The sequence below is a fragment of the Pseudorasbora parva genome, chromosome 14 (genome assembly GCF_024679245.1).
Source record: "Pseudorasbora parva isolate DD20220531a chromosome 14, ASM2467924v1, whole genome shotgun sequence".
In the NCBI taxonomy this organism is placed as follows: Eukaryota; Metazoa; Chordata; class Actinopteri; order Cypriniformes; family Gobionidae; genus Pseudorasbora; species Pseudorasbora parva.
In genome coordinates this window covers 39,648,986-39,676,647 of record NC_090185.1, presented here as the reverse complement: position 1 = coordinate 39,676,647, position 27,662 = coordinate 39,648,986, and the positions used below count along the sequence as shown (strand labels likewise).

Here is a 27,662-nt window from a genome sequence, read left to right as displayed (position 1 = left end):
CACTCACTCACTCTCACTCACACCACACTCTCTCACTCACTCACTCACTCACTCACACACACCACACTCACGCACACTCTCACACACTCTCACTCACATCACACTCACTCACTCTCATTCAAACCACACTCACACTCTCTCACTCACACTCTCTCTCTCACACACACACACACACACACACACACTCACTCACTCACTCACAGACACACACACACACACACAAGTCACACACATATTACATAAAAAAGTTTTATGTTAGACTTGATTCATTGATTTGACAGCATTGATTCAATGATTTTGTGCAAATTAAATGAAGAATAAATGTGAATATTTTCGCATATCAGCATGGCCACTATATCGGTTTACTGCTAATTTATATTGAAAAACTAATAAGACAACACACTTTTTATAAATAATGAAATTATTACTTTACTTTAACAAGGACCAAAATTGATCTCTGAAAAGACTTTTACACTGTTACAAAAATGTCTGTCATATAAATTCTGTTTTCTTAACTTTATATTCATTTTATATTCAAAGAATCCTGAAAAAAATGAATCCCAGTTTCCACAATCATACGAACTGTTCCACACTGATCATGATCAGAAATGTTTCTCCTCGTATGGGAATGATTTCTGAAGGATCATGAAGACTGGAGTAATGATGAATTGATCATAGGAATAAATTACACTTTGCTGTATATTCAGACAGAGAACGACTGATGTAGAGACTGGAGGAATATTTCACATTATCCCAGTGTTTGCTGTATTTCTGATCAAACAAACGCAGCTGTGGTGAGCAGAAGAGAGAGACATTACTTGTGTGCGTTTGGATCAGAGCTTTAAAGGAGCTGAAGTGTGTGTGCAGACATTAGCCGAAGCTGCTCTTCTCGTCTGTGTTTATAATGGCCCCGTTTCAGCAGTCGCTCATTTAAGGAATGGTATTGCTGTGCACAGGGACCTTCGGAAATTTAAAGAAGCTAAGAAGCAGTTTGACAAAGTGAGCGAGGAGAAAGAAGCAGCGCTGGCCAAAAATGCCCAGGCGCCTCGGAACAAACAGCACGAGGTGGAGGAGGCGTCCAACATCCTCAATGCCACACGCAAGTGCTTCCGGCACATCGTCCTGGACTACGTGCTGCAGGTGAGCCGCTACACACACTGCACGGGACACATTAAAGGAGTGCTGCAGTACTGGGAAGATGAATCTGTATTTAAACTGGGTCATCAATGTAGTAGAAATGTGAAATTATCTTTGAATTTGGTGCCTTCTAGACTGAGAAGAGACAGAAAATGTATTTTTGTCTCATGGGGATGAAAGACTACAATGCTTCGCTGCCCTGCGAGGCCATTCCCAAAGCCACCGCTACTGAATCACTTTCCCACCGAGTTCGTCTTCATAAAATCAGTTCAGTTAGAGAAAAGACACTACAATTAAAAACTGAAGGTGTGTGTTCAATATAATGTGATTGAGCCGCTGAGGGAGTGTCAGCACCAACGCAGCAGCAGTCAGATTACACTCATCATGATGAATGAGCTAAATGAGCTCTCGCGGCCGTCATTCACAGCGCGTGTTCAGTCTGGAGCATTTACAGTTCAGCCTTTGGAAGCTTAACTTTCATAGAAATTAATTTAAGAAGTTAAAATACTTACATTGCACCGCTCCGTTTATATGAATGGCTGCAGCTGAGAGTGTGATCTCCCATTCCCCACGCACGAGTTGAAAACATGAGGAAACGGCTCCCTCTGCTGGCTGGAGTCTTCAGCCTCTGGACAAACATTCCTCCCACGATCATTCACATTTACTCCAGGGTTTCTACTGATAGAAAGCCATTCTACTGGAAGAATAGCTGCCTTACACTGACACGCCACAGGACTGTCATTTATTTACTGTTTTTAACAGGTGACGTTTAACGGAAAACATGACATTCAAAAGTGAGAACTATGGGGAAATATGGGGAATTATGAAAATCTCAACTTCTTTATTTAGGTTTATTGTTTCGTTTTTTTCAGACTTTATTTTGACGCTAAAAATTGTATTTTATTTAGTTTATTTTCTTTCATTGTTTTGTTTTTGTTTATAGGTAATAATTTTTGCTTAATTTAGTTTTTTGTATAGATACAACTTTGTTTTATTTTCGTTTTTTATAGGTAAACATTTTTTGTTTAATTTATTTTTGTTTTTGTTTAGTTTTATTGTTTATAGGTAAACATTTTTGCTTTAAATAGTTTTGTTTATTTTTTTATTATTATTTTTTTATAGGTGATATGTAAACAATTTTTCTTAATTTAATTTTTTTAATTTTTTTGTTTATAGGTAAATATTTGAGATTTTTTTGTTTAGTTTTTAGTTTGGATTTTTTATTTTTATAGGTAAACATTGTTTAAAATAGTTTTGTTTAGTTTTTATTTTTTTATTTTTTTATTTATTTATTGGTAAACATTTTTATTTATATATTGTTTAGTTTAGTTTTTAGTTTTAGTTCATTTTTAGGTTTTTTTTATATGGGTAAACATTTTTGCTTAATTTTAGTTTTTAGGTCATTTATTTTTTGTATAGGTAAATACTTTTGCTTTAATTAGTTTTTTGTTTTGTTTTATTGTTTGAGCTGCTTTTCAAAGCAAGTGGAAGTGAGTTGTATTTATATATATATTAACATACCATATTTTATATTCATGTTTACTAGTTTTAAAAGTTGATTTTTGCTGGTCCTGTAATTTTCTCTTATTCTCTCAACCTTTGTACCGAATCCTGTGTCAGTACATCATAGTCACAAGACAAATAAATAAACATCACATTAATAATAAAGGTAATATAGTTGTAATGGTTTTACAGCGTGCATGAACTCAGCAGTAAAGCAGCGTTGTGAAGGAAAAGAAACTTGACCAGTTAATGTCACCCAATACATGAGCTCTCACTGCACTTCCTGTGTTCTGCACACGCTCCGTTTAAATGATCCCCTCTGCAAGGGCAGTCCAGTGGCTCTAATTCAAACCACTGCAACTTAATTAGCGTAGGCTGACCTTTGTCTGAAAATGCTGTGAGCCGCCTGTAAGCTCCAGCGTGAGTCAGCGAGGGCCTTGAGTGCAGTAGTTTCCCCGTGTGTTGAGGTGAAGAGCGCCCCCTGATGGCCCTGAGAGGAACGGCTCGTTCCCAGCCTGCTCTGAGAGAGTACGGGATGGGCCGCTTACGACTGCAGGAACCAGGTGTCTTGCGTTTGATAGTAATGTGGCATTATTGAAGCAATACTTGTACAGTTCTGAGATTTATTATTTTACTGTGACTGAAAGTGCATATAATTGTAATCAGAAGAAAAATATTCCAGTGTGAAGTGAAACTATTACCACATTTTAATACATGTAAAATTATAAACATCGATAGTTCCCTGTTGGGGGAAATCCCTGGCAGTTTTTTTTGTTTGTTGTTGACCTCATGTCTTTATGGTTTTACTTTTGTTTTGATGCCAATGAAAGCTACCTGTCCTTTTAATGGGAAATTTTTGTATATATTTTATTAATTTATTAGGGCCCGAGCACCCTCTTGAAATGGTTGTTTATTTATTTATTTCAGATTAACGTGCTCCAGTCCAAGAGGCGATCAGAAATCCTCAAATCGGTAAAGCATCGCACTCATCCTGATTTGTAATGAAGGTCTGAGAGTCAGAGGATCGTGCTTGAGCTGTGTGTGTGTGTGTGTGTGTGTGTGTGTGTGTGTGTGTGTGTGTGTGTGTGTGTGTGTGTGTGTGTGTGTGTGTGTGTGTGTGTGTGTGTGTGTGTGTGTGTGTGTGTGTGTGTGTGTGTGTGTGTGTGTGTGTGTGTGTGATTAACAGATGCTGTCCTTCATGTACGCTCACCTGACCTTCTTCCACCAAGGCTATGATCTGTTCAGCGAACTACAGCCCCTCATGAAGCACCTCACAGGACAGGTACTCTGTCTATCTATCTGTCTATCTATCTGTCTGTCTGTCTGTCTGTCTGTCTGTCTGTCTGTCTGTCTGTCTATCTAACTGTCTGTCTGTCTATCTAACTGTCGGTCTGTCTGTCTGTCTGTCTGTCTAACTATCTGTCTGTCTGTCTGTCTGTCTATCTATCTATCTATCTATCTATCTATCTATCTATCTATCTATCTATCTATCTATCTATCTATCTATCTATCTATCTATCTATCTATCTATCTATCTATCTATCTGTCTGTCTGTCTGTCTGTCTGTCTGTCTGTCTGTCTAACTATCTGTCTGTCTGTCTGTCTGTCTAACTGTCTGTCTATCTATCTATCTATCTAACTGTCTATCTATCGGTCTGTCTGTCTGTCTGTCTGTCTAACTGTCTGTCTGTCTTTCTGTCTGTCTATCTATCTAACTGTCTGTCTGTCTATCTATCTGTCTGTCTGTCTGTCTGTCTGTCTGTCTAACTGTCTAACTGTCTGTCTGTCTATCTATCTATCTATCTATCTATCTATCTATCTATCTATCTATCTATCTATCTATCTATCTATCTATCTATCTGTCTGTCTGTCTGTCTGTCTGTCTGTCTGTCTAACTATCTGTCTGTCTGTCTGTCTGTCTGTCTATCTATTTGTCTGTCTGTCTGTCTAACTGTCTGTCTGTCTGTCTGTCTGTCTGTCTGTCTAACTATCTGTCTGTCTGTCTGTCTAACTGTCTGTCTATCTATCTATCTAACTGTCTATCTATCAGTCTGTCTGTCTGTCTGTCTGTCTATCTATTTGTCTGTCTGTCTGTCTAATTGTCTGTCTGTCTGTCTTTCTGTCTATCTATCTATCTAACTGTCTGTCTGTCTATCTATCTATCTATCTATCTATCTATCTATCTATCTATCTATCTATCTATCTATCTGTCTGTCTGTCTGTCTGTCTGTCTGTCTGTCTGTCTGTCTGTCTATCTATCTAACTGTCTGTCTGTCTGTCTAACTGTCTGTCTGTCTGTCTGTCTAACTGTCTAACTGTCTGTCTGTCTGTCTATCTATCTAACTGTCTGTCTGTCTGTCTGTCTAACTGTCTGTCTGTCTGTCTGTCTGTCTATCTATCTATCTATCTATCTATCTATCTATCTATCTATCTATCTATCTATCTATCTATCTATCTATCTATCTATCTATCTATCTATCTATCTATCTAACTGTCTGTCTGTCTGTCTGTCTGTCTGTCTGTCTGTCTGTCTGTCTGTCTGTCTGTCTGCCTGTCTGTCTGTCTGTGTGTGTACGGTTATTAACAGTACACATATTCATCCTAAGCATGTGCCATCAGATATCATAGTGGTCGTGTGATGTCTGTCTGAAGCGGAAGCTTGATTTCTGCATCAGCCAGCATGTTGGTTTTGACCCGGTGAGACGAGGGGCCGGCGAATCTTTATTAACTGAGATAGGATTCTGGAGATGTGTGATTGGCCGGCGCTTACACAGGGCTCGCTCTGGAAACAGGAACTTAAACTGGGTGATTTAAAGGGTTTTCCCTGTCTGGGAGTTCAACTGAGTGTGTGTGAGAGTGGATGTGAATTATCCAGCACAAGGCTCTCAGGGTTAGTTTTGTGCCAGACATCATGAAGCTGGAGAGAGTGGAGCACTTCTGCCGACAGGTCTGGAGCAGCTGCTCGCAGGTTCGTGTCTATCTTCCTCATGGGCCGCTTTTATTTTCTCATTTCAGTTTGGACTCTTCTGCTCATTTGTGTTTGTGTAAACGTAACTGTTTCTTACTCAGTGGTATATATGATTATATTGATGGATCTGGAGTGATTATGTACATTTACAATATTGTGAAAAAATAGCAGTATTGTAGTTCTAACTTTCAGTCAGCTCATGGCTGATTCATGCTCACAGGGTTAGTCAGGTGATTAGGGTTAGTCAAGCACCTATCGAGAGTGGAAACTTCAGGCTGTGTCTGCCGCGGAGAAAAACATTTCCCATCTGATGTTATCAGCGATACATCTGCCCGCCTCTTTCCTGGCCAATCAAAACTTAAACAAAGCGCTCGTCCCGAATACAGCACGTGTGATGTGGATCCAGGCGCGATACAGGGGGATGGATGATCAAAAAAAGTCAAAAAGATCCCCTTACAGTTCACTTCCTTTCCTCAGCTTCCCCTAAAATAACATAAGTTTAAACATTGCTAGTTCCTAAATGTAGTTTTAGTATATGTAAAATCGTAAGCAAGTAGTTTGAATGCGTTCCTGGTTATAACCATGATTCTTCACCCTAAAACGATTATGAAATTGATTAAAATAAGTGTAATTCTTCATGCTTCCAGTTATTTGTGATCCACTGGATAACGACTTTATCACCTATACAATATTTTTAGAGCTTAACATAACTACAAAAAATGCCGATGCAGTTTTCTCTCATAGACCTTTTCAAGTCTCAAGACATCACACTTTTAAAATTAGACTTCCTCATACTGGATATTCAAGTTTTCCAAGATTTCTGGTTATTCAAAGGAAACAAACAGTCGAGGGAATTCATTGAAAAAAGAAACATCTAGATTTTTAGTTGTTTTAAAACATTTGTCTCATTTTAAACCATTTTAAATCATGAGGTCCCCTAGATCTCAATCAATTATAAAACATTTGAATTGTCATATTTTGGAAATATTAACACAATGACTGATTTATAGCATGTATAAAAATGGCTGGTGAGGTTATATTGGCTGAATAGGCCAGTTGTCTTATGTCCATAAATTGTATTTCTTCATACTTTCAACACAAATTTGCAGTCTTCATAGATCGTTCTGATGAGGTAGTTGAATAGGAAGTGAATTGTTGTCTGTATAGACATCACACACACACACACACACACACACACACACACACACACACACACACACATCAGTTCCAGAGGTAGTTCGTGTACAGGAGAACACACTGCTCAAAAATTTTAAGGAAACGCTTCAATCACACATTGGATCTCAACGAGTGAAATATTCCATTTGAAAATCTTTATTTATATACGTTCTTTAATTGGTTAAGAACAAAATTATGTGACAACAGTCAATGGAAACCAAATTCATCATCAAAGTCACAGGCTCATCCAACTCGCATTAAGGTCATCACAGCAGCTCATTAGTCAGGAGTGTGTATGGCCTCCACATGCCTGAATACACTCATTAAAGTGTCTGGGCCTGCTCCTGATGAGATGGCGGATGGTGTCCAGCCCCATAGACTGAGTCCAGAAGATCCTGTCCAGAATTGATGGCCTGCAGCGCATGCATGGTCAACACTAAGGGTGCTTTCACACCTACCTTGTTTGGTCCGGATTTTCGGACTTTTCAGTTTGGTACGAACCAAAATAACAGGTGTGAAACCTCCCTCGGACCATGGTCCGGACCAAACACACGAAATTTGGTCCGACAAAAAGAGGTAGTCTCGGTCCGGACCAAACTGAACAAAGGTTCGGTTCGTTTCTTGTGTGAAAGCATTTTCTGTATAGTTCGGACTTTCAGACCATTTACAGGAAGTTCTGTTGTAGGATTAGTGAAAAAACACAGATTAAACTCACAGCACATGCAGTGATGGAGCGCGGAGCATTTTAAACAGAACCGCTTGTGTACTCATGTCAGCTCGCGTGAACGGCGTGCTCTGCTTGACTATATGAGTTTCGGTTTATTTATGAGACCGCTCCAGTTCATGTGCAGCACAAATGATCACTCCGTCACGGGATGTCTGCTATATTATTTATTTAAGCTTATTTATTAAATTCAGGCAAACGATGAAACATTTATTAAAATTAAGATACAAAATGCAAAGCCTTCTACAAAACAAATCTAATGAAGTGGTCAAAATTATTTCTGATTCGATGTCTTTGACATATATTGCACATCTGTGCACGTTTCATAATCAATATAGCCTAGATGAAATTTAAAAATAACATTATAATATTTAAACATAACTATAAAATAAAATACATTGTTTGGCTAAAAAGCCTATCTTCTAGGAGCTCCTCCTTTCCTGTCGGCGCCGATAAAATGTTTGCACAACGAGGACGTTCATTTGGTGAATTTGCCTCGAGTATAGTTGGTGCTGCAGATAGTAATGCCATAATATTAAGAGTATTGGCAACGATGCGTCTGTTCATTCATTCTTGTCAAAGTTAGCCGCTGAATTGACAACACACTGACGTCAGACGCACGTCCGCTAACAAACCAATCAATGTTAAGATGCAGCCCACAGAGATGATGACGACAGGACGCCAGTGCGTCAGGTAAAGTTCTTTGGTGCGCTGAGATAACTGCAATGTGAAAGCAAACCAAAAAGAACCAAATGTCCAAACACAAACTTTGGTTCGGAACTTGGTGCGGACTTTCAGGTGTGAAAACGCCCTAATGAACAAATCGCTCTCTTTCTGACAAAGTCACAGGCTCATCCAACTCGCATTATCGGTGCTTTCACACCTACCTTGTTTGGTCCGGAATTTTGGACTTTTCAGTTTGGTACAAACCAAAATAACAGGTGTGAAACCTCCCTCGGACCATGGTCCGGACCAAACACACGAAATTTGGTCTGACGAAAAGAGGTAGTCTCGGTCTGGACCAAACTGAACAAAGGTTCGGTTCGTTTTGTTGTGTGAAAGCATTTTCTGTATAGTTCGGACTTTCAGACCATTCACAGGAAGTTCGCAACTCGCATTAGGGTCATCACAGCAGCTCATAATGTAAGTCAGGAGTGTGTATGGCCTCCACGTGCGTGAATACACTCATTAAAATGAACAAATCGCTCTCTGAGATAACTCGTTCCCCAGTCATATTTTAAGATTAGTTCAAAAAGAACGACACAACAGATCTCATCCAATATTACTCAGCTGCGCACGTGCAGGAAGAAGTAGAAGATGAGTGTAAACGATCGAGTGTAAAATCATTTTTGAGAGAAATAGTAAAGGTGAATGCACATACGTACAAGTTCTCCATTTAGGATTAGATTTAGAACGAACCCAAACGGTCTTTGGTGACGTGGATGATTACGTTGGAGTTATCTGTCAACCATCATCGTATAAAGCCCGCCCTGACCATTTTGATTGGTCCGAACAGTTTCTGTTTGGGCATAATTACTCCTCAACAGATCAAGTCCAGACCTGACCCGAATGGCCCGACCTCAAATCTTGTGGGCGGGGCTAAATTTGGCCGACCTCCAGGCTAGTAATTCCTGAACTGTGTAGTGGAAAATTCCCTTAGGAGTCAGAGTTTGGCTTTGGCGATTGAAAAGGTTGAGAGGTTATGGTTCAGGCACTCTTGGATTAGTAGTGGATTGTTCCATCATCATCATCTTGAAATATGAGGAAATAATGAGGCACAAGTGGCTTTCAATGCCGATGTAGGAAACCAGACCATCTGCAAATCACATGACTTTGTGTTTAAAGTGGTTTCTCATTGGCAGCCATGCGTTTAACTCCAGTTGTGTAAAGTTCAGTAGCGTTGGGTTAAAGCAGTGTCTCTTGAAGCAGTTTTAACACGTGAATATTTCAAATGGACTATGCGCCTGCTTCATAGGGTGACACAGAGGACTCTTCTCTTCCTGTATTAACCCATACCAATATTAATATTTTCTTTTTCGATGCGTCTTTTAGCTGGATCTGCTGGTGATGGATTCCGCAAAAGAGAGGAAGGATATGGAGACGAAACACTCGACTATTCAACAGAAGGTACAAGAGCTTCTCCAAACACCAGAGCATTAGTGTCCCACAAACCTCAGCCATCTCACACTATACAGGGCCAATCACAAAACATTTGTCCAACCAATGAGGTCAAAACTGAAGCCAAGCAACAAAATCATGTTTTTGATGCTTTTTGAAACAGAACATCCTTCTCTACTCTTCTCTCTTTGTGTTTTGACCTTTAGAAGTGGTTTAAAGTATACAAAGCAAAGCTTTTGCCTGATATCCTGTCCTCAGGTACATTAATAAACACTCAAAGCAATAAAGCTGCTGTTGTTACAGTAGAGCTGTTCATCTTTCGGCATTACCACGAGCATGATGGGAGATTTGAACTGAATCCTCACACATGGCATGTGTAAGTGTGTTCTGGGTAGTTGTTGGGTCATCAGGATATCAAAATAGCAATGCCAATTCCCCTGAAATTTCATTATTCCTATACCAGTTTCATTACCACAGCAATTACTGGCTCTTTAAAAAATGTTATACTGTTGTCTGAGGTCAACTAATGATGTTCGGGTGGTTTTTACATTCAAAAACATCATAACTAATCAGTAATAGGCTATTTTCTACACTGGGTTTTGTGTCTCTCTCCTGAACGCTGGGTTTTGACGGGCGTGTCACTGGAGACTTGGAAGTAAACGCCCACGGCTAGGATTGGAGAAGATTTGCATATTTAATGAGCTTCAGCTCCTGTCAGTTCACATGAGGGAGAGATTTTGAAAGCGGCAACCAGAATGATTCTCTCGACCACAGGGCTCGTAAACGTCTTTATCAAACAAACAAACAATGATTTATTTCTCATCCACCCGCGATTGATTGGACTATTATTTTATATTACACATAGCCGCATGATCAGTTGGTATAAGCGTGAACCGTGCGTGCAAACACACACGCGCAATTCATCACTTCATCAATTCATCACCCCTTTCTAGGGATGCACCGAATCCAGGATTCGGGTTCAGATTCGGCCGAATATTGGGCTTTTTGACTGGGTTCGGTTTCTGCCGAACCTTAGAATTTTTTTCCACCTGAACCGAAACCGCTTGCACTACGCGAGACTGGTCGATGATGCCGCGGTTGATTATGGCAACGTGTTTACTAGGTGGACCGTTCGAATGCAGTAGGCTGTGAGAAAGTGAAAATGAAACTTGTGAACAGAAAATGTGTTGTTTGGCCGTACTTTCAGTCACAAGAAGGCAATTCAAGTCGAGCTATATGTTTAATTTGCAATGCCGATTTGTCTCGCGGTGGCAAGAACCCTAAACAATAGCCGCTGGATGTCCGGTTCGCGAACGAATCCTTCTTTTTAACCGGATCTTTTCAGAGATCCGGTTGAACCAGTTCACCAAATCGGACTGAATCGTTCTAAACGGCTCGCATCTCAAATCAGCGCTGATCCCACAAGTTACTATAGTTACTCACTCTCTGACATGAGTGACAGTCCCTCAGACTAGAAATAAACTAATATCTTGAAGTAAATGTTGTAACTCCAACAGTTCACTGAACTGAGACATGTTTTGCTGTGAGAACCGGTGAGCTGAGATACTGCATGCGTCGTCTTGAACCAAACTGATCTCTCGGAGTGGGACGGCTGCTGTTTCTCTCGGGAAACGGATGCTGATAACATATGAGCACGGTGAACCAAGGATTTGTGTAAGTTTATGTTATGTCAATGTAAGTTTATTTAATCTGTGTAAAACATCAGTGTTTGAACGACAGTGGCTGTATTGAGTGCTTTTGCAAAACATGAATTAAAAAAACGTATCCAAGATGATGATGATGACAATAATAATAATTACTATACTAATTTTTAATTACAAATACTTTATATGAATGTGTTTGAATCTATTTTCATCCGCCGGGATGATAGAAATGACTTCATTACGTAAGGATGTAAAAGAAGCGGTGATCCGGTTTTTTAACCGGTTCATTGAAACGAACTGTCCGAAACAACCGTTTCGCGGAAAAGAACCGAACTTCCCATCCGAGAGAATAAGAGTTGTGCATGAGGGAATCTACAGACAGCAATACGGCACAGTCATCCTGGCATAATGTTGCCTTTTTTTAATTAAAATTAAATTAAAAATACACTGCTGTGGACGTTGTTTATGTCATTAATGTGTTTACTGTGATACTGGACTAAGGATGGGAGTTGGATTCGGTATTCGGTATTCGGTTTCGGCAGAATCTTAACCAGTGGATTCGGTATTCGGCCAAACTCAAAAATCTGGATTTGGTGCATCCCTACCCCTTTCAAAACTTTTTGCCAATGGAAGTCCCTCTTGAAAATTTCCCCCAAATATCTTGGCACGTGGATTTGGAATTAGGTTAAAATTTTGCCATAGTAGCCCATTGAAGCAGTTTGGTTGGAAGATGCATGCTTCCCTACAGTATTGACAAAGGACAGTGGACCTACTTTGCTTGTGGATTTTTGGCCAAACTGTTGGCAATATGACGCACTAAGCTAAATAGTATCCAAAAATGAAAATGCCATTTTAATGTCTCTATTTTCAATATGGTAAATATCCAGAATTGTGTCACCTGTGCGCGTCATGATCCTCTGTATGTTCATCTGTCATGCCATATTGGTCCTGTGATTCATGTGCCTGTGCCACCATCCAGCCTGGCCTTGCTCTCAGTCATGCCACGTGTGACTCCGTCTCTCCATTTCTGCTCTCCTCCTCCCCTCTCTCATTCGCTGTAACAGCAGTTGTTAACCTGCTCTCTCTTCTTTTCTGAATGCTCGTATGAGTTACTATGCACGTTAATTAATGTCATTAGACGTGTGATTTTTACGTCGGTAGCTCAGATGTTATCAAATCTAAGTACTGTTATTTTATCCTTTTTATTTAATTCATAAATATTTTCGTATAAAGTCAAAACCTAAAATGATACAGACAGCAGATATAATGTTTCACTAGTGTGTGCACTATAGTTCATTTTTAAGTGAGGAGCGCAAAATAAAGTAAACTGTGACATACCCAACAATGGCATTTTTTTTTTAAATGGGATGAAAATGATTCAGACACTTTGACCTGAGCATGTTTTGCTTCAGTGTTTTTTTCTTTCATTGCTAATTTGATCTTTGACACCACAGACTGAACAAAATGAAGCATTGCTTAGTCATTGGTTAGTCAAGCTAAATTGGCGTTATCTAATTTTGTACTTAAATGTAGCAGCTGATTGGTTGATTAATCCATTACATCCCTTTCTCTATCAAAGTTATCTGGCATTATCTAAACTATAGCGAATTAACTGACCATGTTGAAGGTGTCTATAAATTTGGGTTTGACTTTATAAGAGCTTAGTTTCAGACAAATTCTGTCGTTAAGGCAAAAAGAGGATCATGAAAAGATTTCAATAAAAGATGTTTACTAGCTGTGGTAATTGATTAACATTACGATTAATTTGTGTGCATCCTACATTACAATAACTGTCCTGTCCAATTAAATTATTTGCATTCCTGTTGAAAAACAAGCATTCTAGAGCAAAAATGTTGCCTATAAATAGTGTTGCGTGCCTTATCAAACCCGCCACAGCAATGATCAACCTCTCCTACATTTTGCTTGGGAATTAATGTGGTCGGAGCCCACGTACTCTGGGATCCTCAAGCAGAGCACTTCTACATTCTGATTGGTTGCTGCCGAACGTGTCATAGCTCATTACCATAAAGATTTCAACTGTCCTCGACACCCAAATCGCCCACGACGGGCTGCGCCGGCTCCCATTGACAATGAATGATTTCCGTCTGCTTAAGCCCTAATCGCACGGGATTATTATTATCTAAGGACCTCTGTGATTTAGAAATTACTCCCACATCTGAGTTTTGCGTCATATGTATCATCATCATTTTGATTGTTTTATAGTAATACAAATAATTTTGTTCAGTTAGAGAAGAGAGGCTACAATTAAAAACTGAACTGAACACAGACCTTTATAACGAGTGAGAAGCTGACAATATCGGCCTACGGCGGAAGATTGAGTTTCAAAGCTCAATGTAAAAGCGCCCATTTAAACGAGTTCATCATTGTACTGTTCTGTTCTGTTTTTCATTCAGAATAGTATTGATGTTAATATTAAACACACCATTCAAGCATTTTGCTCCCAAATTGTTACTCATTCTAAAGTGAAAGTATAATCCATGCGGTGCGCATAATGAACGCAGCCTCCGTTCTTCGTGAAAGATAAAGATAGAAATGCGCACAGGAAACAAAAACCTTGCATAAATGATATACGATCCGCCTAATCCTGGCCAAATCACAGAGATGCCGATTCGCACGGGACTACTATTACCACAGGACCTCAGTGTTCGGCGAAATATGATAACTAATTTACGGGGGAATTTTTACGTTACAAATTACAGACATGGCCGATTCGCACGGGATTAAGATCACAGACATTTTCTGCAATTATTACAAATCACCAGATAATACTAATCCCGTGCGAATAGGGCTTTAGATGTTTTCGCGGCCGGTGGTGTGAACACACAGTTTAACTCGCGCTCAATTTTCTGATTTCGCTGATTTCACTCTTCTTCGCTAGTGTGCTCGCACCGACCCTAACGCTAGCTACAGCTGGCTCATTGCTATCGTGCCTGTAAAGCGAGGTCACGGTATGGTGTCAGCGTCCCTGCTGCTTAAAACCTGTATCGCGATTCATTTAACATCTGAACCGACTTGAATCGTCACACCTTTGTATTGATTTTCAACCGGCTCCGAATGAATGGTTACATCCTAATGCATGATCATCTGCGGATGCAGACGGCCTCGGAAAACACTTGGAATATTTGTATAAATTGTGTGTCTGTCTTCATATAATACACAAATGTGTAGGTTTAGTGATGTGATTGGGTTACATGTTCAAACATGTCTAAATAAAATGTAAATAAATGTAAATAAAAGGATGCTGGCTGGTTAAAGCCGCATGGCTACTTTTGCTCTCGGGGTCCCCCTACAGTTTGGAAAAAATAATGTCCTCTTCTACTGTCGTAAACTCTGTCAACCTACATCAGGGGATGCCATCGCACGTGCATTTGTTGACATGACAACCCTGATAGCCCTGAACTAGTGATGCGCGGGTCGTCTCATAACCCGCGGACCCCGTATGTCTATTTAATGGTCGCGGGTGCGCGGCAGGTTGTAAAAATATATACAGTGGTGCGGGGCGGGCCAAATAACTTCATAAAAGCGTCCCGCGGGTCGGTGCAGCACTAACAGTTCCCCTGAACACTGCAGGAGGAGTTCACATGCAGGTGTTCTTCTGGCGGCGCGTGTGAAATGTCTTCATCCCAGGTACAGTCAGTGGCATGTTTCAGCATGTCATATGAAAATAATTTCATGGGTTTTATTTTTTTCAAACGCCAAATAATCGCGATGCTCACGTTTACAAGCCAGCGTCATTATAGTAGTCTATTGTTTACCGTTTTGCAGAATCTATATGATACTTCAGTTCAATGTTTGAGTGGTAGCTCACCGTAACAAGCAGGACAGCATCGGTCGGGCACGCCTCCTTCAGCTCACGCCGACGAGCAAACGCTGGTCACATGCTGATCCTCGTCCTGCCTTTAATCCCATCACCTTCTCGTTTCCTCTTATTGCTTTCCTCCAACAAAACCTTTTCTTTCTTATTTGTCTGTCCTGCTTCGGACATGACTATATTATCCGACAAACAAAGTTGGGCTCGCACGTCTGAATGTAAGGAAGTGTTGGTGTTGGTGGAAGTGACGTATATGCCGTAAAGCAGTCGAATTTTGTAGTTCTTTTTGTTCTCGGGTTACTACCCGAAACCCGAAGTTTAAAAGTACGATTAAAAACGATACAGACCCCATCAGGCTATGGCAGACGTGTCATTCAACCAATTGTAAGTCGATTTATCATCACAAGAGTCTTAAAAAATATATTATGAAGGTTGAAAAGTTACCTAGTGCTGCTTTAAATTGAGAATATCACTCCTTCATAATGGCAAAATTATAAGCCATGATAATTTCATCATTAGGATAACATTCCTCAGTCTATCTAATAATCATTGACGAGCTGTAAAACCCATTGACGTTTGTGGATGGTGGTTGTAACTGTAGTATAAAGAGTTAATCACACTATTGTACCTGCACTGGAAAAAAAATACTCAAAACACAGGCGTACCAAAGGGCACTGCCCACAGTGTAAATGTTTAATGCTCTTCTTGGATTGGTGAATCCAAGCCATGAGCCACAGTTAATGAATTCATTCATCGACCCCACACACACACACACACACACACACACACACACACACACACACACACACCAGAGCTTTCCTAAAGGGGAGGAGCCAGCAATGGTTAGCAAGTCTTATGCCCATCTCAGTCTTCTTCTTATACATGTGTGTACACACACCCATACATGCGTAAGGTCGAGTGTGTAGAGGCTCAGTTCAGCTGATCGTAGTCAACACAGAAATGTTTGGAAGTTAGATGCACTGCTGAAAGACACACACACACGCACACACACACTCGCGCTGCTCTCTTCGGCATGAAGATCTTCAGCAGGTTCCATTATGTGTGGTATCTGGTGAGTTAATCTAACTAATTTATTCCATAGGTGATAAACACAAATCTCTTATTGCCTCTTGATAGCTTGGTGTGACCTCTCCTCTAAATACTGACATTTATTTAGACATCTGGTCATTGTCTTATGCAATCTGTTGTTTGGTTGATGTGGTTTGGTTCATCAGGATGGGATTTTCATAATGATACGGTTATATACACAAGTACAGCTTTGCATTGAAGCTGCAGGGTTCATTTTATTTAGCAAGCGGCTGTTTTGTGTGTCTAGTGATCTGTTTTTATGGCTGGCACTGCTGTTTTAATGGATATCAGTCGGTCAATGACAAACATGGATGTCTGTTATAATGAAAAGATGAACATTTGAAGAATAATTTACATATATTAGCTCTAAAAATGTAAATTGGATTAACCACCAAGGGGAAAAAGGAAGCAAGATCCTCAAACAAAACTTGGACGGGCATTTAAAGTATGTTCATCATACATGATCTCTAAACGAAAGAAAAAAACATGATCTTCACATGATTTACTCTTAAACCTGAATAGCGTTATTCTCGCCGGCGTATCGGATCTGGAGGAAGAGCTCCAGGTACTGTAGGTAGTCGTGTGTTTTGGGAACCGCTGTAGTCCACTTCTTTGTTCCTGCCACCCTGTATATATCCAGCACGCTGGCTTATGTGTCAGCTCATGGCTTGATCAGGTTACCAAGAAATGGAAACCAAATCTGCTTTTTAATAACAGTTGGTGCTGTCATGTCCATTTTGCTGGTCCTACTGTAAACACACAAGCGCAGGGTCACACTGAATGCCATGGCCTGTAGTTCACACACACACACACAGGTGGATCTGAATCCAGTTCTGTTAGCGTTCACACTGACACTGGTCTTGAAACTGGATTCAGATCCTCCATTCGCACTGCAGATTGCCGTAACTTTCAACTTAATTCACATTCTTGCTGTTTGTTTATTTGGCCACACTCAAGATTAAGGTCCAATTATCGCTATTAACTACGACTTCTGCTTTAATAAACTATTGCTTATTATTAGTTAGTAAGGTAGTTGTCAAGTTTAGGTATTGGGTGGGAATAATTGTGAGAATTGGACCCTAAACTAAAGTGTTACCGGAGTTATATATTTCTGCAGCATATATATACAAATCAATACAATTTTTGGGATCACTTTACTATACGATTCCATTTGTTAACATTAATTAATGCATTAGGTTACAGCATTTATTTGTTCATTTATAAATTTGCTTTTATTATGTGTAAATAATATATAGAATTAAATGTGTGTTATGAATTATGATTGTTAACCTAGATTTAATAAATATTGTAAAAGTATTGTTCATAATTATTTCATTATGCCTAATGCTTTTAACAAATTAAACCTTAAAAGTGTAACTGCAAAGTATTATTATTCTTTTTTTTTAATGCATACTTAAAATAGCTATATTTTAGTTAATTTTTTAAGTGGTAAACATACAAAGATTGTACAAAATACACATATAATCTAACATAAAAATTCGAAAAATAACAATACAAATACAAACACAAAAAAAGGAGAAAAATGTGAAGGCTGTCGAGTGTTTTATGTGTGTGTTTTTTTGTTGTTGTTGTTGTTTACATACATATCTTTTTTTTTTCTTACCCTTTTTTTTCATATAAATATCCAGATATTCATACACATACGTATACATATTTTCTTCCCTCATTTCCTCTCATCCTCATCCCAATAATTATAATGCCAACAACAATAATAATAACTATACTAATACGCTCCTTATATTGTTATTTGCATAGAAACACGATGATTAATATATAGAATTAAATGTGTGTTATGAATTATGATTTGAATTTTTACCTATATTTAATAAATATTGTAAAAGTATTGTTCATAATTATTTCATGATACCTAATGCTTTTAACAAATTAATCCTAAGTGGAACTGCAAAGTATTGTTATTCTTTTTTTAAACGCACTCCTCCTTTTGTATAGCTATATTTTAGTTTATTTTTCAAATATTGTACAAAATACACATTATAATCTAAACAAAACAAAGTATTCAAACAACAATACAAATACAAAAAAAACAGAGAAAAGAACAAATGTAAAGGGTGTTTTTTTAACATAACTATTGTTCATTAATATTAATACACATACATATTTTCTTCCCTCATTTCCTCTCATCCTCATCCCAATAATTATAATGCCAACAACAGTAATAATAACTATACTAATACGCTCCTTATATTGTTATTTGCATAGAAACACGATAAGCACCTCATCTCGTGTCATTATTTTTGTGCGGTAGCCTATAACAAAAGCAAACATATTTGATGTTATTGGAATGGACATTAAAATATAATAACTCATTACATTCTCATGCATGGTTTAGGCAGGCACACTTAAGCTCAAAGTTGTGTGTGCTAAATGGTTGATTTTGGGATGCTTACGGTGTGTGCGATGTGATGTGAGAGTATCTAAGTGTAGTGCGGTCCAGACTGGATTGGCGCAGCATACGGGTCAGGCTGTAAAATAAGCTCATCTACTAGTATGTCACGCTTATCTGTCTTCAGCTGTTTGAGGTTTCACTCCATGATACAAGCACAGGATCCAGTGACGCCTCTAGTATTACTGGGGCTTTGCTAGTCTGAGCTCATCTGGGCTTGACTAGTCCGAGCTCAGTCCAGATCACATGACATCTGCAGGAAGCAGGGATCGTAGATTGGCCTGATAGCATTTCTATATATTGTAATCAGCATGTTCACAACTTGATAATAATCACTCGCTTGCAAACCTTTTGTGATGGAAATGATGGGAACACAATAGTTTTGCAATGGAACACAAAAGTTTTGCATACAATCAATAGTTTTGTAATAAAATCGAATGAATACAAACATTTTGCAATAAAACATAATAGTTTTGCATAGAATCAATAGTTTTGTAATAAAATGCACACGTTTGCAATAGAATCAATGGCTTTGCAATTAAACTCAATAGAAATTAAAATATTGATATGGCCTGATTCGTTCTGCTTTTCTGCTCAGGACTTCTCAAATGATGACACTAAGCTGGAGTACAACGTGGATGCGGAGAATGGGATTGTCATGGAGGGCTATCTGTTCAAGAGGGCCAGTAACGCCTTCAAAACGTGGAACAGGTCAGTGGCAAGACATGAAGTCAAACTGTGACATACTCCAGGTAAGCACACACTCATCGCCGACATTTACACGCTTGCTAACTGCATTTTCTTTTCAGGCGTTGGTTCTCAATTCAGAACAATCAGCTAGTGTACCAAAAGAAATTTAAGGTAATCCTAGGGCGAAATAAACGAACAAACACACATTTCAAACTTGTGTTTTAAGCAGTGTTTGCTGTCGTGTTTCAGGATAACCCTACCGTTGTGGTGGAAGACTTGCGCTTATGCACCGTCAAACACTGCGAGGACATCGAGCGCAGATTCTGTTTCGAAGTGGTTTCTCCAACAAAGTGAGTACATGATCAATGTGATCAGTTTTAATTTTGCAAGGGACACAAAGTCATGTCTGATTGAACACCTGAATTACTTTTTTAAATATTTGAATATACTGTATTTGTACAATAATTGTGTATTTTTTAAATTCTTCTTCCGCTCTTGCCGCCCATAGAACCGTTGGCAGGAAAGTTGTGAAATTAGTCAGACTAATAGAAGACAGTCTGAACTGTCACCACAGGAAATTTGGAGTCTCTAACTCAATCCCTCTAGCGCCACCATCTGTCCAAAGTTGCACACACATTCATGCTAATAACTTTTGAACCATAAGGGCTAGAAGCAAAACCTACTTTTTCACACTCCCGATTTCTACGATTTTCACGAAAATTTTAACCAATCGTCTTCAGCCTATGCTGACAAAAAGTTATGGAATTCAAGTTGGTTCTTCAAACGTTTCTGAATAACGTGCAAACTAATTTTACGCAGCATTTGCGAAAATAGACAAAAGGCTGTATCTCTGCAATGCTTTATCATATTCAGACCAAACTTGGTACAGATCGTCACAAGCCTGACCTGAGGCTACCTGCTACTGGTCTGGAGTTCGGAAAAATTGCTATTTTTGCTTATAACTTTTGAACAGTGTACCCAGAAATCATAAAAGTGTTGTGGTAATTTGGGCGGCATGCGAGTCGAATTATATCCACTTTTTCCATATTGGCCATTTTGGGGCATCGGCCATTTTGAATTTTGTAGTAAAATGCTGTATTTCATGAGTGCATTAGTGTATCGTTACGTAACTCGGTGTGGGTCATTGGCACGATACCCTGAAGGAGCCTGAAAAGTTTCAGTTTCAGCCCATTTTGCAGTTTTTTTGCAAATTGTTTGTTTTAAGTATAAATCTGGCACTGTGGTTATTTTTTAAAGCATTTCATTTAAAAAGACAAACCGCTGATTCTTCTATGATTATTTTCCAGAGCAGAAGTCAGACTGTATTGGTGTTCTTTCTGTTTAAGGAGCTGTATGATGCAAGCGGACTCTGAAAAACTCCGGCAGGCCTGGATCAAAGCCGTCCAAAACAGCATCGCCACCGCCTTCAGGGACCGAGCGGAGGACGCAGAGGTACTCGCTTTACCTTTCATTGGCCTCCTGCATGCCCAGAGCTTTGCTAACAGTGGCGTGTGTTTGGCAGAAGATGGACCGGAAGTCGTCCACCTCCACAGGCAGCCTGGACTCCGGAGGCGAGGCCAAGGAGAAGTGCCTAAAGGGGGACAGCGCCCTGCAGAAGGTCATGGCCATCTCCGGAAACAGCACCTGCTGCGACTGTGGCCAGCCCGACCCCAGCTGGGCCAGCATCAATCTGGGCATCACACTCTGCATACAGTGCTCTGGGATACACAGGTGTGTGTGTGTGCGCGTGTGCGTGTGTGTGTGTGTGAGTGTGAGACCTGGTAATCCCTACGTTATGGGGACAAAATGTCCCCACAAAGATGGCAATTACCGAAATCCTTGTCCTTGTGGGGACATTTTTAGGTCCCCATGAAGAAAACATCTTATAAATCACACAGAAGGAGTTTTTTTTTAGAAAGTAAAACTGCAGAATGTTTCCTGTGATGGGTAGGTTTAGGGGCAGGGGTAGTGTAGGGGGATAGGATGTCCAGTTTGTTCAGTATGAAATCCATTACGCCTATGGAAAGTCCCCATAAAACATGGAAACACGACGTGTGTGCGTGTGTGTGTGTGTGTGTGTGTGTGTGACTGACAACACTACGCTCTACTTACTCTTCAATGTAAACTGCAAAAAATGCATTTCTTACTTAGTGTTTTTGTCTTGTTTCTAGTCAAAATATCTAAAAATTCTTACATTAAAGGGGTGGTTGCATGCGATTAGACTTTTTTAAACTTTAGTTATTGTGTAATGTTGCTGCTTGAGCATAAACGGAAGCTGCGCTCGCTGTGCATAATCGAGCAGAAGAAAGAAAGTTTGAAGTGAGTGAGAAACTTGTGAAGGACTGGCGAAAAGCAGAGGTTAAACTGCAAAAAAATACTCTTCTTATTTAGTATTTTTTTCTTGTTTTCAGTCTAAATATCTAAAAATTCTAAAAATCAAGATGCATTTACTAGATCAGTAAAATGACATTAGATATTTTTCCTTGTTTTCTTGAAAATAAATCAAAATGAAGTGAGTTTTTGCTTAAAACAAGCAAAATGATCTGCCAATGGGGTGAGAAAAATAATCTTATTTCTGTACAAGAAACGAGATTTCAATCAGAAACAAGATTATCTTTCTCACCCCATTGGCAGATCATTTAGCCTCTTTTAAGCAAAAACTCTCCTAATTTTGTTATTTTTGTTTCCCAGAACAAGACAAATACTTTTGCTTGTCTAGTAAAAACTTCTTGATTTAAGAATTTTTCGATGTTTGGTCTAGAAACAAGACAAAAATACTAAGTAAGAAGAGCATTTTTTGCAGTGTGTAAATAAATCTATGATTGCGGCGTTATTTTGACCTTTTTTGTGTGAACTATCCCTTTAAACTTGTTATATATTTTATAAATGATATGTTTTGTTTGACAGGAGTCTTGGAGTTCATTTTTCCAAGGTCCGATCTCTGACGCTGGACACATGGGAGCCTGAGCTGCTCAAGGTGAGACGCGAGGCTTCAGTCCCCACGTCATGAGCATACGGATGCCAATCGACAGATGTTTGTTAGAGCATGTCAACATCTGTCCATCTCATAAACATCTCATCACCTCGTACACGTGAAGTCACAGACCCACTTCAGACAGGCAGAGCTTTAGATTTGCAGTTTGTCTGTTCAAACAGGAGCAAGACGTCCTCGTTTCTGCCAGTGAACACATTGTATTTTAATAGAACATTTTCAAGAGGATTTTTTCTCATTCTAAGATGATACAGTTTTAGTTCTTATACATGAATTAATAACAGTTACTTTTGTTACTAAGCTGATGTGTGAGCTGGGAAATGGTGTCATAAATCAGATCTACGAGGCTCGACGAGAAGAACTAGGACACAGAAAACCACAACCGGGAGATCCCAGGTAAAATAATCAATAATAATGAATTATTAACAGATATTCAGTGAAGTATGAACAGTATAAAACATGGATCAAGATGCCAATATACCTCTCCTGTTGGAAAGCAAGTGTAAAAGCTGAGCGTTTGTGTCCCAGGCATGAGGTGGAGGCCTACATTAAAGCCAAGTATGTGGAGCGGAGGTTTGTGCAGAGACAGACAGAAGACGAGATCAGACTGAAGGTTTTATCACTGAGTAAGCAAGATAAACTGCTCAGCGGCTGCTCGGACGCCCAGCCTGGACCTTCGCCGCCTAAACCCCGGCCAGCCTCAGGCTCCTCTGGTGAGTAGATCATCAGGCCTGACCCGACCCAGTGTGGCCTCTGTCCTGAAACTGGACCCTCTGCTGATGATACGCTTTAACCTCTGCTTGGTCCTGCCCTGTATTATCCTCAAGTGGTGTAATCACCTTAGACAAACGGATGTGCATTTTAGAGAGGTCTACACAGGTCCACTTCAATATTAAAAGCTGAGGTCCGACCTGCACTGCAAAAAATGCTTTTCTTACTTAGTATTTTTGTCTTGTTTCTAGTCAAAATATCTAAAAATTATAACATTGAGAAACATTTACTAGACAAGTACAAATTATTGTCTTGTTTTGGGGAAAAATAACTCAAAATGAAGAGAGTTTTTGCTAGGGATGCACGATATTATCGGCACGACATCGGAATCGGCCGATAAACGCTTAAAATATACAAATCGGCATCGGCCGATATGAAAACATTATGCCGATATGCCTTGCCGATATGATAACTTGTTGATATGCGCCTGCAATAACTCACGTGTGCAAGGAGTGCTACAGATGAGACCATGTCAGCACTGCGGTCATTCTTCAAGTGATAACAAGAATAAATTGCATGTACAGTGATTTATATTGACTGTTTTTAAATGTTGCCTTGAATTTCTGAATGCACATACAGAAGGACGTGACCGTCAGCAGCAGATTTGCCACGTTTTCACAACAAAACTAGCCCAAAACAAGCCCAATCGCGTCTCCCCACTCTCTAGCGTGTGCGGCAGCCTCCACAGCAGCAGAAGCTCCTCCAGGTCCTAGTGCCCTCCAGCTAGACTGCTATATATTTACACATGTAGTGGGGGCGCTGTTGTTACACTAATACAATGAAAAGTAGAATACACAAATAAATTGAAGTTACTTCTTGTTCTGAATAAACAAATCAGTAATGATGTCATAAATCACAAGCATGACACTTGTAAATTAAATACTTTTATATACAGTGTATTAATCTGTAATAAAATTTTATGAAATGGATGATGAAAAATAATCCAAGGAGCTCTACAATAATTGTAGAATATTACTGACTTTATTATTGTTATTTTCAGAGCTTTTAATATACTCTTATCATAAAAAGAACTTTATTAACATTTATTTATCTTCAACAAGAAGGATCCTTTTAGTAAGGATACCTCAGAAATCTGAAACCAGAATGAAAAAAATAGTTTTTGCTCAAAATGGTGTTGTTTCCAAACAAAGGGAAAAAATAAACATATATCGGCATCGGTATCGGCATCGGCCAAAATGAGCTGAAAAATATCGGCATATCGGATATCGGCAAAAATCCAATATCGTGCATCCCTAGTTTTTGCTTAAAATAAGATAAACAATCTGCCAATGGGGTGAGCTAAATAATCTTGTTTTCTGTTTGAATTAAGATTATTTTCCTTACTCCATTGGCAGATTATTTATCTTATTTTAAGCACAAACTCTCTTAATTTTTTCCCAAAACGAGACAACAACTGTTGCTTGTCTTGTAAATACTTCTCGTTTTAAGAATTTTTAGATATTTTGACTAGAAACAAGACAAAAATACTGAGTTAGACGATCATTTTTTGCAGTGTGAGACTAGGGTTGGGTATCATTTCAATTCTGCAGGTTCTGACTCTGCTTATCGATTCGTAGTTAAAAATCCAATAATAGTAAAAAAAAAAAAAAAATTGATATTAAAGGAACTGTATGTAAGAAATGTATTTCAATGAATCATAAAATGGCCCTGATACTGTTTAACTACCTGGTGCTGCTTAGGTCGCAATTTTTAAATCACTCGCAGGCCGCACGCAGCACTGAGCAGGAATATCAGGAGTCTAGACCACAGCCAATCAGAGGAAAAATTTTAGGCGCGCCCTTACAAATGGCCCTGATATGTCACTAGACATTAAGAAATCATGTTAATTTTAAATACTTCTATCACTGCCAACAGTAGTCCGGCCAGGATATTGTCATTATAAAGTTGTTGTTGCAGCCCTCAACTGATGTTTGTGTTTTGGCCTGAAGCTCCGCCCTCCACCTTTCGACCAATCACGAGTCAGTAGTGTTTCTGGGTTGCCAGATCTGCTCTAGTTAGCACAGCTGCAGATCTACAAACGTTCCTGCTGATCCTGCAGCCAATCTGGCAACCTCGAGTCAGGGGGAGAGGAGATAGTGATTGCAGTGCCAGTTTTGGCCACAATCCTACATACACTTCCTTTAAACATACAGTCTTGTTCAAAATAATAGCAGTACAATGTGACTAACCAGAATAATCAAGGTTTTTCATATATTTTTTTATTGCTACGTGGCAAACAAGTTACCAGTAGGTTCAGTAGATTCTCAGAAAACAAATGAGACCCAGCATTCATGATATGCACGCTCTTAAGGCTGTGCAATTGGGCAATTAGTTGAATTAGTTGAAAGGGGTGTGTTCAAAAAAATAGCAGTGTGGCATTCAATCACTGAGGTCATCAATTTTGTGAAGAAACAGGTGTGAATCAGGTGGCCCCTATTTAAGGATGAAGCCAACACTTGTTGAACATGCATTTGAAAGCTGAGGAAAATGGGTCGTTCAAGACATTGTTCAGAAGAACAGCGTACTTTGATTAAAAAGTTGATTAGAGAGGGGAAAACCTATAAAGAGGTGCAAAAAATGATAGGCTGTTCAGCTAAAATGATCTCCAATGCCTTAAAATGGAGAGCAAAACCAGAGAGACGTGGAAGAAAACGGAAGACAACCATCAAAATGGATAGAAGAATAACCAGAATGGCAAAGGCTCAGCCAATGATCACCTCCAGGATGATCAAAGACAGTCTGGAGTTACCTGTAAGTACTGTGACAGTTAGAAGACGTCTGTGTGAAGCTAATCTATTTTCAAGAATCCCCCGCAAAGTCCCTCTGTTAAAAAAAAGGCATGTGCAGAAGAGGTTACAATTTGCCAAAGAACACATCAACTGGCCTAAAGAGAAATGGAGGAACATTTTGTGGACTGATGAGAGTAAAATTGTTCTTTTTGGGTCCAAGGGCCACAGGCAGTTTGTGAGACGACCCCCAAACTCTGAATTCAAGCCACAGTACACAGTGAAGACAGTGAAGCATGGAGGTGCAAGCATCACGATATGGGCATGTTTCTCCTACTATGGTGTTGGGCCTATTTATGGCATACCAGGGATCATGGATCAGTTTGCATATGTTAAAATACTTGAAGAGGTCATGTTGCCCTATGCTGAAGAGGACATGCCCTTGAAACGGTTGTTTCAACAAGACAATGACCCAAAACACACTAGTAAACGGGCAAAGTCTTGGTTCCAAACCAACCAAATTAATGTTATGGAGTGGCCAGCCCAATCTCCAGACCTTAATCCAATTGAGAACTTGTGGGGTGATATCAAAAATGCTGTTTCTGAAGCAAAACCAAGAAATGTGAATGAATTGTGGAATGTTGTGAAAGAATCATGGAGTGGAATAACAGCTGAGAGGTGCCACAAGTTGGTTGACTCCATGCCACACAGATGTCAAGCAGTTTTAAAAAACTGTGGTCATACAACTAAATATTAGTTTAGTGATTCACAGGATTGCTAAATTCCAGAAAAAAAAAATGTTTGTACAAAATAGTTTTGAGTTTGTACAGTCAAAGGTAGACACTGCTATTTTTTTAAACACACCCCTTTCAACTAATTGCCCAATTGCACAGCCTTAAGAGCGTACATATCATGAATGCTGGGTCTCATTTGTTTTCTGAGAATCTACTGAACCTACTGGTAACTTGTTTGCCACGTAGCAATAAAAAATATACTAAAAACCTTGATATTTCTGGTTAGTCACATTGTACTGCTATTATTTTGAACAATACTGTATTTTTATGCTTTTTTTAAAAAACATTGTTGCAGCTGAAAACCATGAACAACAATCGGCAGCCTTATGGTACGTTCACACCAAATGTGAATAGAGCATCTGGAGCGAATGATTTCCATGTTAAGTCAATGAAAAGGTGTGTTGAAGTGCGCCTGGAGGTCGACGTGTGACGCGCATTTGAAGCGAATTGAGCGTATTGCGCGATACGCAAGTGGTGCTTTTTGGGCGTTCACATGTTTGAAGCGAACCGAGTTGAAAAATCTGAACTTTGCCGTCAATTCGCGTCGCGTTAACCAATCAGGAGCCTGCTTGCTGCTGTCACGTCGTAAAGTGACGGGATGAGAAACCCTGCATCATTTAAAAATACTACTATTGTGTCACCAAATGTAGTTTTATGACTTTTTCAGGTGAGAATGTAGTTGTTTAAAGCTCAAATCTGAGAGATTTGAAAGAGAGCGCCTATTTAAAAAAATTAATCTTCGTTTTTGGAGTTTTTCTCCCCGGCGAGAGCAGCCTTTCCTCAGCCGCTGCTCGGATGTCTCTGTAGAGGTTAAACGTGAGATATAATTCGTCTTGTGTACATCTAATAGGCGTTCTGTGGTCTAATGAATCTATTGTTGCCTACCAAATCAGGAGGGCAAAGTGAAGTATCATAACTTCATATTTTTTAAGGATATTTAAATGTGCATGCAGTGAAGATAGTCCAGGTAGTGCGTTGGCTGAACCACATTTGTGTGGCTGTTAATGCTTAATATATATGTATATATTTTTTTTAATGTAGAGAGGCAGAGTG

At 39.3% G+C, this 27,662-nt stretch overlaps 1 protein-coding gene across 5 annotated transcripts in view; it reads left to right on the top strand.

The window, feature by feature from the left end:
• The window catches only part of LOC137040614 (arf-GAP with coiled-coil, ANK repeat and PH domain-containing protein 2), a 90,913-nt gene that overhangs the window by 51,022 nt on the left and 12,229 nt on the right, over window positions 1–27,662 (top strand). For all 5 annotated transcript variants that reach the window (XM_067416389.1, XM_067416392.1, XM_067416390.1 and 2 more), the window contains exons 6-17: window positions 957–1,140; window positions 3,568–3,612; window positions 3,827–3,922; window positions 9,561–9,635; window positions 19,235–19,347; window positions 19,446–19,497; window positions 19,576–19,676; window positions 20,673–20,778; window positions 20,849–21,057; window positions 22,234–22,303; window positions 22,620–22,714; window positions 22,847–23,031. In XM_067416389.1, the coding sequence (XP_067272490.1) occupies window positions 957–1,140; window positions 3,568–3,612; window positions 3,827–3,922; window positions 9,561–9,635; window positions 19,235–19,347; window positions 19,446–19,497; window positions 19,576–19,676; window positions 20,673–20,778; window positions 20,849–21,057; window positions 22,234–22,303; window positions 22,620–22,714; window positions 22,847–23,031 (1,331 nt within the window). The remainder of the gene's footprint in view (window positions 1–956; window positions 1,141–3,567; window positions 3,613–3,826; window positions 3,923–9,560; window positions 9,636–19,234; window positions 19,348–19,445; window positions 19,498–19,575; window positions 19,677–20,672; window positions 20,779–20,848; window positions 21,058–22,233; window positions 22,304–22,619; window positions 22,715–22,846; window positions 23,032–27,662) is intronic.